The sequence below is a fragment of the Macaca nemestrina genome, chromosome 9 (assembly GCF_043159975.1).
Source record: "Macaca nemestrina isolate mMacNem1 chromosome 9, mMacNem.hap1, whole genome shotgun sequence".
Lineage (NCBI taxonomy): Eukaryota > Metazoa > Chordata > Mammalia > Primates > Cercopithecidae > Macaca > Macaca nemestrina.
Genome location: NC_092133.1, coordinates 143,026,577 through 143,039,382, shown reverse-complemented (window position 1 = coordinate 143,039,382; position 12,806 = coordinate 143,026,577). Strand labels below are relative to the sequence as shown.

General features: G+C 53.3%; 1 protein-coding gene across 2 annotated transcripts in view; it reads right to left on the bottom strand.

Annotated features, from left to right (window-relative positions):
* The window catches only part of LOC105490808 (adenosine deaminase RNA specific B2 (inactive)), a 525,558-nt gene that overhangs the window by 39,883 nt on the left and 472,869 nt on the right, over positions 1–12,806 (bottom strand). For both annotated transcript variants that reach the window (XM_071070547.1, XM_011756712.2), the window contains exons 5-6: positions 9,003–9,171; positions 5,723–5,874 (exon numbers count right to left, since the gene is read on the bottom strand). In XM_071070547.1, coding sequence (XP_070926648.1) covers positions 5,723–5,874; positions 9,003–9,171 — 321 coding nt within the window. The remainder of the gene's footprint in view (positions 1–5,722; positions 5,875–9,002; positions 9,172–12,806) is intronic.

Genomic DNA, 12,806 nt, shown 5'->3' with positions numbered 1-12,806 from the left:
AGTAGCCCTGGGTCGCATGACATTGAAGACTGAGTCCGCGGTTTCTGTCACAAAAGCACCTGTCCCCTCGATCGCATGTGACACCACAAACACTTTTCCTTCCTGCCGGTGACACCACAGAGCGAGGAGTCCGGCCACAAGCTCTGCCTGGCCTCTGCAGACAGACAGGCTACCAGGCCGACCACGCCGCCAAGCCCTTTCTACGAAGCCAGCAAGGAAACAAATGTTCCCAGTCTGAGGAGGTGATTTAAGGAGTTCAAACCCGGTGGCTCAAAACCCGGCCTGTGCTCAGAAAACTAGAGTCTTGGATGCCTCTCTGCCCCGAATGCATCAGAAACTCAGCCAGAGTGCATGGGGCGAGCTGCACTGGTAAACACTGGCCCAGAACCCTGAAAGATAAGCCAGGCTGGAAACAACAAACTTGAATGTCTTCCAAAGCTGGCAGGCGACACAGCTCCCACAATACCTGAGACCAGCCGGCATTGATACCACGTCTAAGGCCCCCAGGAATGGGGAATTTATGATCTCTCTAGACAAATGTTTTTGAGGGGAAAAATAACATGGGGACATCTAGAATTTCTCGAGCCACGTGCATCCCAGGAAAGTGGGGTTTGATGGCAACTCCAGGGTCCTGGTGTTGTGTCTAGGACTTGGAGCCCCTGAGCCTGGGCCGCAGGTGGTTGGGGGTCGGGGAACTCCTGGTCCTGCTGAGCTGTCGGAGCAGGTTGCTGCTGGGAGGCAGCTGCTCAGCAGACACCGGAGAGTCAGAAGTGTGCTCCTAGAAACCCCAAGTCAGACTCGCTTCTCTCCTGGGCCTTTGGTTACATGACACTTACTGTAATGATTATTTAAACCTATCTACAGAAATTTTTTCTTATGCTCTACTCTGTGTTCCTTCATTTTTAAAGGAAGGGGGAACAATCTTGGGCACCAAACTTCTCTTTGACTTAATCACATCATGGTTATATTGATAGATCCGATGCATCAGATACCTGTCGTGTGCTTGTGTGTGCACATATGCTTGTGTATGTGTGCTTGTTTTGTGCACGTGTGCTTATGTGTTTGTGTGTGCACACGTGTGCTTATGTATCTGTGTTTGTGTATGTGCAGATGTGCTTAAGTACATGTGTTTGTGTGTGCACGTGTGCTTATGTATGTTTGTGTATGTGCAGATGTGCTTAAGTACATGTGTTTGTGTGTGCACACATGTGGTTACGTACGTGTGTTTGTGTGCACATGTGTGTATGTGTGTGCACATGTGCGTATGTGTGTGCACACGTGCATGTGTGCACATATGTGCTTATGCATGTGTGTTCATGTGTGCACATGTACTTATGCATGTGTTTGTGTGCACACATGATTATGTATGTGTGTGCACACATGTGCTTATGTATGTGTGTTTGTGCACATGTGCTTATGTGTGTGCATGTGCACATGTACTTATGTATGTGTTTTTGTGTGCACATGTGCTTATGTATGTGTGTGTTTGTGTATGTGTGGGTATATATGTGTGAGAAAGAGGAGAAGTCTGGCACAGTTGAGAGAGAGGTTAGCAGGCGTGGCCCCTGTGGAGATGCACAATAGCTTGATGCAGGCCAAATGGGAGATTGAGGAAGGGATGAGCTAAAGAGACCAGGACCAAGCATGGTGCTGGTGAGAGGAGACAGGGCAGGTCCAGAAGGCACCAGAGGCAGAGAGCACTTGAGAAGACTGAGACCTCAGTCCAGAGCGTCCTTCGGTTTCAGATGGGCTCCTCTGGCCCCCAGCAAAGGTCTCAGTGGAGGGGACTCAGCTCTCTGCACTCTGCGGCCTCTGCATTTGTGAGAATAACATCATGCCCCTTAGGGCTTGTTTCGTTCCCTGGGCTTCTTTTGGGAGTGTGGGCCTCTGAATTGGAGGGCAGTGCAGCTGGGTTTCTGCAGGTTAATCCATGGGAGGGAGGCAGTGCCAGCTGCAGACCTCTGGGAACAGTGCAAACTGGAGGTGTCCAGCTCCTGCCGCCAGCGTTTTCTTTGGGGGCTTGTCACTATCGACACTGCCCTTCGCTAGCCCTGGAGGAGCCCCTCACAGCAAAATCCAGGCCACTTGCTCCCCTTATCCATGCTCCAGCCCTCTTTAAAGGGTAACAAAGAAACACACTGCCTGAGTTAGCAACCTGGAGACCCCTGCCCCTTATTGTAAAGGAGCTTAAAGCGTCTCTGCAGGGGAAATGGCAGGAGTTGTTCCTGAAGGTCTCTGCCTTCCTTGGGAGGTTTGAAGGTTGCAGAGCCAGCTCTCTGAAGGCTCCTTCCAAGCAGACAACGGCAGGAACTTGGGTTCTCCTGCTTTTACTGAGTGACTTTGGCAGACGAATCCCTGTTACAGGAGAGTTCGCCAAGTGCCTACCTTCTCCACACTCTCCAGATAGGAGAGCGGAGGAGCAGTACAAGCCCAGCGGAGAGCACGGCACAGGAAGGAGTTTCTCCATTTTGCCTGGCATATCTGCTGCAAAAATGTGAGAAAAATGCTTTATTTTTTCTCCTACCAGCACCTGCCACTTCTTAAAAGCACCATGAAATAAAAGACATCTGTGTCTGGAAGTGAACCCCAGGGCGCCTCGGAGAATGTATTTGTTTTTCTAAACCACAGACACTGCAGTTGGAAGTGAGGGCTGGCTGGAGAGGCTGCAGTTGGTGATCGATGTACAGAGACGTGGGAGGCCCAATGGACTAGAACTGTCCCCTGGGGAGACCACGGGGTCTCAGGCGTGGACAAGGCTCCTGCTGTTCTCACTTAGCCCTCTCCCAACTCCCACCAGGGGCACATTAGCCAAGGAAGAGGCTGGACAAATTAGCGCCAACCCCAAGCATTTGGCGGCACTTTTCCTCTCGAGTCTGAGGGTTCCTAGCTGGGTCTTTATGATGGCAACCCTTTAAAGAAGAATGGAAAGATACTTTCCAGTAGCTGTCCAATGCACCAGATTTCACAGAATTCCCAGTAGCTGTGCAAGGCACCAGATTTCACAGTTTTATCGGGTGAGCTGGTATCATGTAGCTCTGGCTTGCTGAATATGTCCAGTGAAAATGAAGCCACTCCTGGTGGTTTTTCTGTCTCTCTGTTCCTGAGTCGGCCTGGTAGCAGGGATGCCCTGTGTGATCTCGTGGGGCCACACTGGGCCCCCTTCCCTCCGTGGCTGTGTTCACTTCTCAGGTGCTCAGGCCGCCCCTGCCTCTCTCTTCCTCCTGCAGGACGTTCCTTTAAAAGTCCCTGATGTTGAATAGGCTTCCCTTTCTTCATTCCCAGTTTGATGGGATTCTCCCATTTAATTTCCAAAGGGTGTGGAAATGCCACCCTAAATCCACTTACAGAGAACCCTATCCAGCCATCCCAGAGGATCCACTTACAGAGAACCCTATCCAGCCATCCCAGAGGATCCACTTACAGAGAACCCTATCCAGCCATCCCAAAGGGAAAGCAGTGGGGCTGGAGGGAAATCCGCAGAAAGGAGGAGGAATGTTTTTGGGCCAGCATCCCATCTGAAGACTGGAGAATCAGGCTAAGCTCATGTGGGATTAAAGACACCATTTTCCCCACACCTTCTTGTCTTTGGTGGAGGCTGCATGACAAAGCCTGGAACACAGCAGGGCTCTATGAAAATGTTTAATTTTCCTTACCTTGGTAATTAAAACACCATGTAGCCTTCCACCGGAGGAGAGTCAGGCCAAAGTCAAGCCTTAATAGCGGTGTGCTGTCCATGTATGTCTACCAGAGGTTTCCTCCCTTATCAGGACTGGACCCCTCATCATATACATATCACACACATCACACACACCGCACACATACCACACACCACACACACACCACACACCACACACACCACACACACACCACATGCATTGCCTGCATTGAAAGATCTGCCTGGGACTGCTTCTGGAAAGGATGTGGGAGCATGTGAATGTGTGTGTGGTGTATGTGATATGCATGTGGTATGTGTGGCATGTGTGTGTGGTGTATGTGCTGTGTGTGGTGTATGTGATGTGTGTGATATATGTGATGTGTGTGGTGTATGTGGTCTGTGTGTGGTGTGTCTAGTATGCGTGTGGTGCTTGTGGCATGTGTGTGGTGTATGTGGTGTGTGTGTGCAGTGTATGTGGTATGCATGTGTGGCATATGTGGTATGCGTGTAGTGTATGTGATATGCATGCAGTGTATATGATATGTGTGTAGTGTTTGTGGTATGTGGTGTGTGGCATGTATGTGGTGTGTGGTATGTGTGTGATATATGTGGTGTGTGTGCTGTATGTGGTTTGTGTGTAGTATATGTGATATGCATGTGGTATATGTGGTATGGTGTGTGGTGTGTGTGGTATGCATGTAGTGTATGTGGTATGTGTGTATTGTGTAGTATGTGTGTGGTGTGTGTGATATGTGTGTGGTATATGTGGTATACATGTGTGGTTTATGTGATATGTGTGTATGGTGTATGTGATGTGTATGGTGTATGTGGTCTGTGTGTGGTGTGTGTGGTATGCCTGTGGTGCTTGTGGCATGTGTGTGGTATATGTGGTGTATGTGCAGTGTATGTGGTATGCATGTGTAGCATATGTGGTATGCATGTAGTGTATGTGGTATGTGGTGTGTGGTGTGTGTGGTATATGTGGTATGTGTGTGTGGTGTATGTGGTTTATAGTGTATGTGATATGCATGTGGTATATGTGGTATGTGTGTGGTGTGTGTGCTATATGTGGTATGGATATGTGGTATATGTGGTATGTGTGTGTGGTGTATGTGGTATGCATGTAGTGAATGTGCTATGTGTGTATCGTGTAGTATGTTTGTGGTATATGTGGTATACATGTATATGTGGTGTGTGTGTAGTGTATGTGGTTTGTGTGTGTGGTGTATGTGGTATGCATGTAGTGTATGTGGTGGGTGTGTATTGTGTAGTGTGTGGTGTGTGTGGTATGTGTGTGGTATACATGTGTGGTATATGTGGTATGCATGTGGTGTATGTGGTATATAAATATATGTGTGTGACATATGCAGATAGCACTAAGCAATAGGATTTCATCATTAAAATGAAAGAGAGGAGTTTCCCTGCAGCACCTTTTCTTTTATCATGGAGATGCTGTTGTCAAGGGTGGCATCAAGGGAGAGCCCCGCCCTGCTCCAGGCCTGGCCCTCCGACCCTGGCACTCACAGCATCACTGCCCTTTGCTGATGGAGAGGACAGAGAGGCGGGGAACGCGTGATGTGTTCTGTCCCATCTCCCCCGATAAATGCTCACAGGGCGGGTTTGCAATGGAACTTTATAGTTCGCCTGGGGAGACCCCTTTGCAGGGAATCACTCATCCTCGGCTTGGTTGCAAAAGCTGAGCTTTTTTCTCCCCAACGCTGTGAGCGAAGGCAAGCAGAGCCAGTCGGAATTTGCTCCCAGCCCCCGTAGCTCTCACTGGCCTTCCCTTCATCCCATTTTCCCAACCCAGGACACAGGGATTATCTGAGTTATTAAAACAAAACAGAGAACTACGGCCATTAGGTTGCTAATTTTAGGCCTCAGACTGCTCTTCTGCCAATCACCTGAGCATTTCAGACTAAGATTTTGGAGGCATGATTATCCCACTAATTGCAGAGGCAATCCTCTTCCAGTACCCGAGGGCCCCACACACCGCCCGGGACAGAGTCCCAGATAGAGGCAGCTGGGGGCTGCTGGCCCACAGAAGGTAAAAGCATTGTCTCTTACGGCCTGTGGTGATCTCGTAGGGCGAGTGGAGTCTTGCGTCTCCGCAGGGGGAGGTGCTCACGTAGAGATGGAAGAGGACGTTTTCCCGCAGCCGGTAGCCGCCTTCTTTTAACCGCACAAATATCGATCGCTCCGAGTCCTCGCGCCGCTTGCTAGGGTCACAAAGAGGTTTGGGGTCATTTATCACAAAACCAAACCAGAAACGTTCCAACCAGGTGAACGCTTGAGTCCTGTTTTGTAGAGTTGTTCCCCAAGTTTTTCTTTATCTTTTTCCTTTCTTTTTCTTTTTTTGAGATAGAGTCTTGTTCTGTTGCCCAGGCTGGAGTTGCCCGCGATCTCGGCTCACTGCAACCTCCACCCACTGAGTTCCAGCAATTCTTCTGCCTTGAGTATTAAGTAATACTCAGCCTCCCGAGTAGCTGGGATTACAGGCATGCGCCACCACGCCTAGTTCATTTTTGTATTTTTAGTAGATACGGGGTTTCACCATGTTGGCCAGGTTCGTCTTGAACTCCTGGCCTCAGGCTCCCAAAGTGCTGGGATTACAGGCGTGAGCCACCGCGCCTGGCCCCACCAGGATCTTTTACCAGGCCATTTTTCCCCGTTGCTGTTAACCCACATCTATCCGTCTACACAGCTGTGACTCTGTGGATTTGCCAGTGCTGCTCACAGCCGTACCTCACAGCGGACTGCAGGTTTGACGCAGCCTAAGTGGGCAGCTTGTGTGTGATTAAAAGGAGAAAAGGAGCTGTAGGAAGGCCTGGGCTCGGTCACCAGCACAGGTGGACGTGGAGAGCCGTGGGGAAACAGCTTTCCTTCTGCATCCAGCCATGACCCAGGTGGGGCGGGAGAGGTCCCAGCCTCTCTCTGATGGTGAATGATTCGGCCTGTTGCAAAACCCCCAACAGCTGTGAAGCTCGAGCTGAGCAGCCCCACCTCAGTCCCACCTGAGCGGGCACTGAGCAAATGCGCCTGCATTATCTTCTTCCGTGTTTATTCCCTGTGTCCCGGTGTTTATTCCCCTGCGTCCCGGTGTTTATTCCCTGCTTCCCGGTGTTTATTCCCTGCTTCCCGGTGTTTATTCCCGGCTTCCCGGTGTTTATTCCCCTGCTTCCCGGTGTTTATTCCCTGCTTCCCGGTGTTTATTCCCCTGCTTCCTGGTGTTTATTCCCTGCTTCTCCGTGTTTATTCCCTGCTTCCCGGTGTTTATTCCCCTGCTTCCCGGTGTTTGTTCCCTGCTTCCCGGTGTTTATTCTCTGCCTCCTGGTGTTTATTCCCTGCTTCCCGGTGTTTATTCCCTGCTTCCCGGTGTTTATTCCCCTGCTTCCCGGTGTTTATTCTCTGCCTCCTGGTGTTTATTCCCTGCTTCCCGGTGTTTATTCCCTGCTTCCCGGTGTTTGTTCCCTGCTTCCCGGTGTTTATTCCCTGCTTCCCGGTGTTTGTTCCCTGCGTCCAGGTGTTTATTCCCTGCCTCCCGGTGTTTATTCCCTGCTTCCTGGTGTTTGTTCCCTGCTTGCTGGCCATCTACTTTCTGCCGGTCTTGCTGTTTTCACACGTTCTGCCCCATGGGTGATGGATTGTGTTCTGCGGGGCCCTGAGATCACACAGGCAACAGAACAGACATTTTCTCCACAGGAAGCCCTTGCGGCATCCAGCAGCCTTCCTGCCTCTGTGCCTGCACTCAGCCCACAGCCACCGCCCCCCACTACCCCAGCCGCCTCCCCCAGGACCCTTGGCAAATGTGTCCCAAGCCTGGACCCCGGGGCAGGGCCTATCAGCCACGTGGCTGCCCTGGACCCCGCTCCCCTGTGCCGGTTCCCCATGCAGGGCAGGCATCGGGTGCACCTGTGGACCCCCCAGCTGGTGGCATAGCACCAGGCAGGTAACCAGCTCCTGGTAAATATTGGCCCAGTTACCTTCTCTGACACAAACACGAGCGAGGGATCTTGGAGATAGTCCCAGTTGAGCAGGTGGGCATTTAGGAGAAATCCTTCCCTACATTCTGAGAGATTTCTCTGTTCTTCCATATCCAACTCCTGCCGCACCCACAGGCCTCAGGGAACTGAGGGATGGGTTCAGCCTGTGGCTCCCTGCTCAGAGGCTCTGATAAGAATGAGCTGAGTGTGGGCCAAGCGCAGTGGCTCATGCCTGTAATTCCAGCACTTTGGGAGGCTGAGACGGGTGGATCGCTTGAGGTCAGGAGTTCGAGAGCAGTCTGGCCAACGTGATGAAACCCCGTCTCTACTAAAAATACAAAAATTAACTGGGCATGGTGGTGAATGCCTGTAGTCTCAGCTATTCAGAGGGTTGAGGTGGGAGAATTGCTTCAACCTGGGAAGCAGAGGTTGCAGTGAGCCGAGATCGCGCCACTGCACTCCAGCCTGGGCGACAGAGCAAGACTCCGTCTCAAAAAAAAAGAACGAGCTGAGTGTGTTAACGTGTTGTTTTCAGTGGCATCTGCTTGGCTACACGTGGGCCTTTCTGCTTTTGTGTGGCTTTTGCACAGCTAATGGGCATGGAGATGACCCTCGCCAAAGCCCCCCGAGGTCCCATTACTCGTGGATTTGAGGAACGCAGACGGCTTCAGGGGATGTGAAAGAATAGACAGGAGACACAGGAGGGAGCGTTTCGGGTAAGGAGCTGACAGCGAGCCCTTGGGACTGAACGGCCCGGGCTGGAGGTGTGTTGGAGAGGCCACGTGCTGCAAACCACGTGGGTTTCATTCCCGTCTAAGGTGTCTCAGGGACAGAAGGCTGCCCCATGACAGCCACCTCTGCCCAACAGCCAGAGCAGGCCACAGAACCCCGGGAACCCAATACTGACTGGGGCACAGTTCTCAGGGTCTCAGCGGCCTCTTCACATGGACTTGGCACAGGAGGCAAGAAGACAGCGCATCTCCAAACCACTCCTTTGGCACTGCACTCACGTTCTCTGAGGGCAACGGCGGAAAAGGGGGCAGTGCAGGAATGTGGGGGGCGTGGGGAGCCGAGGCCAGGAGAGGGTGGCCTTGCCCAGGAGGACGAGGGCTGCAAAGGTGTTTTCTGGAGGGAAACGTGGAGTAAGGAGGACGCCTGGAATTTTAGCATCTTCCCAGCCCGCATGGCGGCTCTATAGGTGCGCCAGGGATGTCTCTAGTCTGAATAACAAGGGGCGCTTCCTGGCTCACCCTGTGCCAGGATAGAGGGAAGCGTGTTCTGAGCCAGGCATGGGCCCCCTCTGCTCCCTGGCAGCCCCCAGCCATGGTGTCCGCCTGCCCTGGAGCCCATCCCCAGCTGCTCACCTCAGGTGCAGCTCCAGTTGCGTGTAGAGGAAGTGCAGGAACGCCCGCCGGGCCACCACCTCTGCGTGGCAGTCATTCACCACCAGCCCCTGGTCACTGAGGTGCTCGCCGCTGATGCACTTGGTCCCCGACGACAGGGCCACGACCTGTGCTTGCCGAGCGTCCAGTCCTGGGGACACAGACAGCATCAGGGCAGCGCGGCCCACGGCCCCCGTCTCCCTCCTCGGTCTTTTCGGGGTCTCACAACAGCGGTTTCCCTGGGTTAGGAAACCTTGGAAACACTGTTTTGAGAGCTGGGAAGCAAGGTTTCTGTGTGCCCCAGGCCGTCACAGGCGACCGCCCGCCTGAGGGATTCCCACCTACTCCATGGCAGCCTGAGACGGCGCTCAAAGTGCCTCTGTTATCCGTAAGGTTGCTGAAATGCTCCTGAGGCACCGTAGGAGCAGAGTTTTGAGGTCGGACTTACTACCAGGGCAGTTTTCTTCACCTCTGAGTCCCAGGTCCCCTGTGAGTGGGAGCAGTGCTGGCTACAGCCTGGGCTTCCTGCCCGACCTCTGACCACCTTTGCGCTTTCCCCTGTCCCCCAACGGGATCAGTGCAGGACAGGAGCTGATGAACCCTTCACCCTAACACAGAAACGCAGGACAGGAGCTGATGAACCCGTCACCCTAACACAGAAAGGACGCTGGATGTGTCATTTTAACCATAGTCAAAGGAACCCCATCCACAAAAATGATACTCCCTTCAGGGACTGAAAACAAACAAAACAAAGAAACCTGAAAAACAACCCCCAGCGTAATGTCCTTAAAGTATAGTATCCATCACTTTGTTTCAGAAGAAGCTGGAAGACACAAGCCGATGTTTGTTTGCTCTGCTGTAACAGGTCTCTGTGGATGTGTATTTTCTCTGCACTTAGATGGTGAATTCCTTGAGGACACGAGTCAGAATTTCCACCAAATGATCCAAGCAGGGTCTCCCTAGGGAGTCCGTGTCATTAGACGGGTCAGTGTTGCCGATCCAGTAACAAATCCATCGTCCAGGCCCTTCGGCTGGAGGTGGCGGGTACGTTGTGGGCACCCAGGAGCTTTGGGATGTGACAGCCACTGGCTGGGCCCGGATCCCAGGCCAAGTGAGGGCAGCACAGAGACGCGTTAGCTGCCGACTGCGGCCACGTCCACGGAGTCACCTGGTAAATACATGTCCAGACCATTTCTTGGAAGAGGTGACACGCAAATTCATGTCATGCCAGAAGCAGACCTCCCTCCCATCTTAAATAAAATCGACTTCCCCACGGCAAACAGTGCTGGCTGGTCATGAGCACTTCTCACTTCTCACACACTTGTTCCTCTGATGTGACTTTTTCTCCCCTGAGCACTTGGTTCTCGAGCCCTGAGGGCATCTGCCCTCTCTGGGCCCCAACGCAGGATCTTTCTTTGTGAGATGAAAGGGCGGAGTCAGCAGCTGCCAGTGAGAGCCAGGGAGAACGCGGAGCCCGGAGGGACGGAGCACTGCGGCATCCCTGCCCCCGCGGCTCTGCAGCTGAGGTCTGTCTGTCCAGTGTCCTTCCTTCCAGGCAAAGCGGTCCAGCACAGCCCCCGCCTCCTGCCCATGTCCACTGCTGTCTCCGCTCATCCCAGTTCTCCCAGCAGCCCCTGCTTCTGTGCCTGAAGAGAACTCCATGGTCCTGGTCCTGCTGTCTACCCACTGCCCCCTCCCTGGTGGGACTGGACTGCTCCTGAGCTCAGGAAGTGACCGGACTTCCCCAGGCCGCTTTAATCAAAAGAGGAGACGACCAGCCTCCCCTGAGTTTCCTCCCCCGGGAAAGTTCGTGAGCAGCTGCCCTGTCCCAGCTCCAGGCCTCCTCCTCTCTCAGCCATCCTGGGGGCGGAGGCTGCCTCCCAGCGGGGGTCCCAGAAGTGGAGGAGCAGATGGGATCAGGATCTAAGGCTACAGGGAGCCGGGGTGGGCAGCTGCTACTGACTCTGCCAGGGGTGGGAGCCACCGTCTCACTCAGGCAGTCAGTGACATGTGGACTGTTGAGAAATGGTTCACGAGGACGACATCGTACCACGCTGCCTGATGCCGCACTGTCCGCGTGGCGCCGAGGGGAGAGATGACGACGCCCGTCCTCTCCTTTCCCCCAAATTAAATCGGTCAGCCCCAAATTCGGCCATTCTTCATTAAAATCTTCCTCTTTCTCATTTGTAATGTGTGGTACCCAAGCACATCTTCTGGCTTCTTGCTCTCCCCCATCCTCTGTGTAAATTTCCCAAATCCTGTGGATTTGGTCCTTCCTCTGCTCTCTGGGTCCCTCCCGCCAATCCACTCCTGAGGGCGCTTCCTAAGTCCTCCTGCACCATGTCCAGCCCTGGCCTCCCACCCAGTGTCCCCGCCCCTTCTCTCCTCCTGTGCAACCCAGCACTCACTCATGGGCAACAGTGCTGCTGTCCCAGCTCCAATTTCCACGGTGCTGTGGCCTGTGAGGCCCCGGCCTGCTCCTTCTCTTTGGATTCCATGGAAATTGGAGCTGTAGAAAAAAGCAACTGCTTTCCCTTCACCCCTCATTGATTCCCAGCTCCGTTTGGCTCCAGGCTCTGCCACACTCAGCACAGTTATGTGGCCCAAGAAGTGCATTGTTTGCATATTCAGTTTTCATGATTCCCACCCCTACGGCCAGCACCATGCTCCCACAACACAGGAGATGTGAAGCCTGGACCGAGGGAGATGATGCAGTCAGAAACAGCTGCAGCACGAGATGTCATATGAGAAAAGTCGCAGAAGTGCTGTACACGGAATGTCACCAGCACAAGAGCGAGGGAGGAGAAGGGAAAGATGGACTCACACCCTGGGAGCTTCTGCACAGGGGGCAGGAGGAGGTGTCCCAGGCAGAGTGGGCATGGTGACCAGAGGCAGGGATGGGAAAGGGCACAGGCGTATTCTGTGGGACAAGGAGAAGCCGACGTTGGAGCCTGTGGGAGATGTGTGTGGGAAAGTGGCGAAGCTTCCAAGGTGGGTGGAAGTCGGTCACAGAGGCCCTGAGTACCACCCTGAAGATCCAGCTCTTCACCAACAAACAGTGGGAGCTGTGAAAGGGTTTTCCGGAAGGACAGCAGCACTGTTGCCCATGAGTGAGTGCTGGGTTGCACAGGAGGAGAGAAGGGGCCGGGACACTGGGTGGGAGGCCAGGGCTGGACATGGTGCAGGAGGACTTAGGAAGCGCCCTCAGGAGTGGATTGGCGGGAGGGACCCAGAGAGCAGAGGAAGGACCAAATCCACAGGATTTGGGAAATTTACACAGAGGATGGGGGAGAGCAAGAAGCCAGAAGATGTGCTCGGGTACCACACATTACAAATGAGAAAGAGGAAGATTTTAATGAAGAATGGCCGAATTTGGGGCTGACCGATTTAATTTGGGGGAAAGGAGAGGATGGGCGTCGTCATCTCTCCCCTGGCGCCACGCGGACAGTGCGGCGTCAGGCAGCGTGGTGCGGTGGAAAACAGCTCAGTAGCAGTTAAAGACTGCGAGCAAAAAGGTCGAAAACAGAAACAGCACCAACAGCATTCGGATAAACACGCTTTTCTTAACACCCGCGTCACGGGACAGCGCGAGGGTGCTGCTGCCATGGTGGGGCCACAGGCAGGTCGAGGCCACTCATACCTATGGAGAGAAACCGAGTCCTTGGTTTATGGGCATCACCCTCCAGGTACAAACCAGTGGCATTTAGGGCTGTGTCAGCCCTGCACAGAAGTGTCTAACATTCTCCTTTTTCAGTACTCTGATTCCCCACACGGAGATCCTTGATT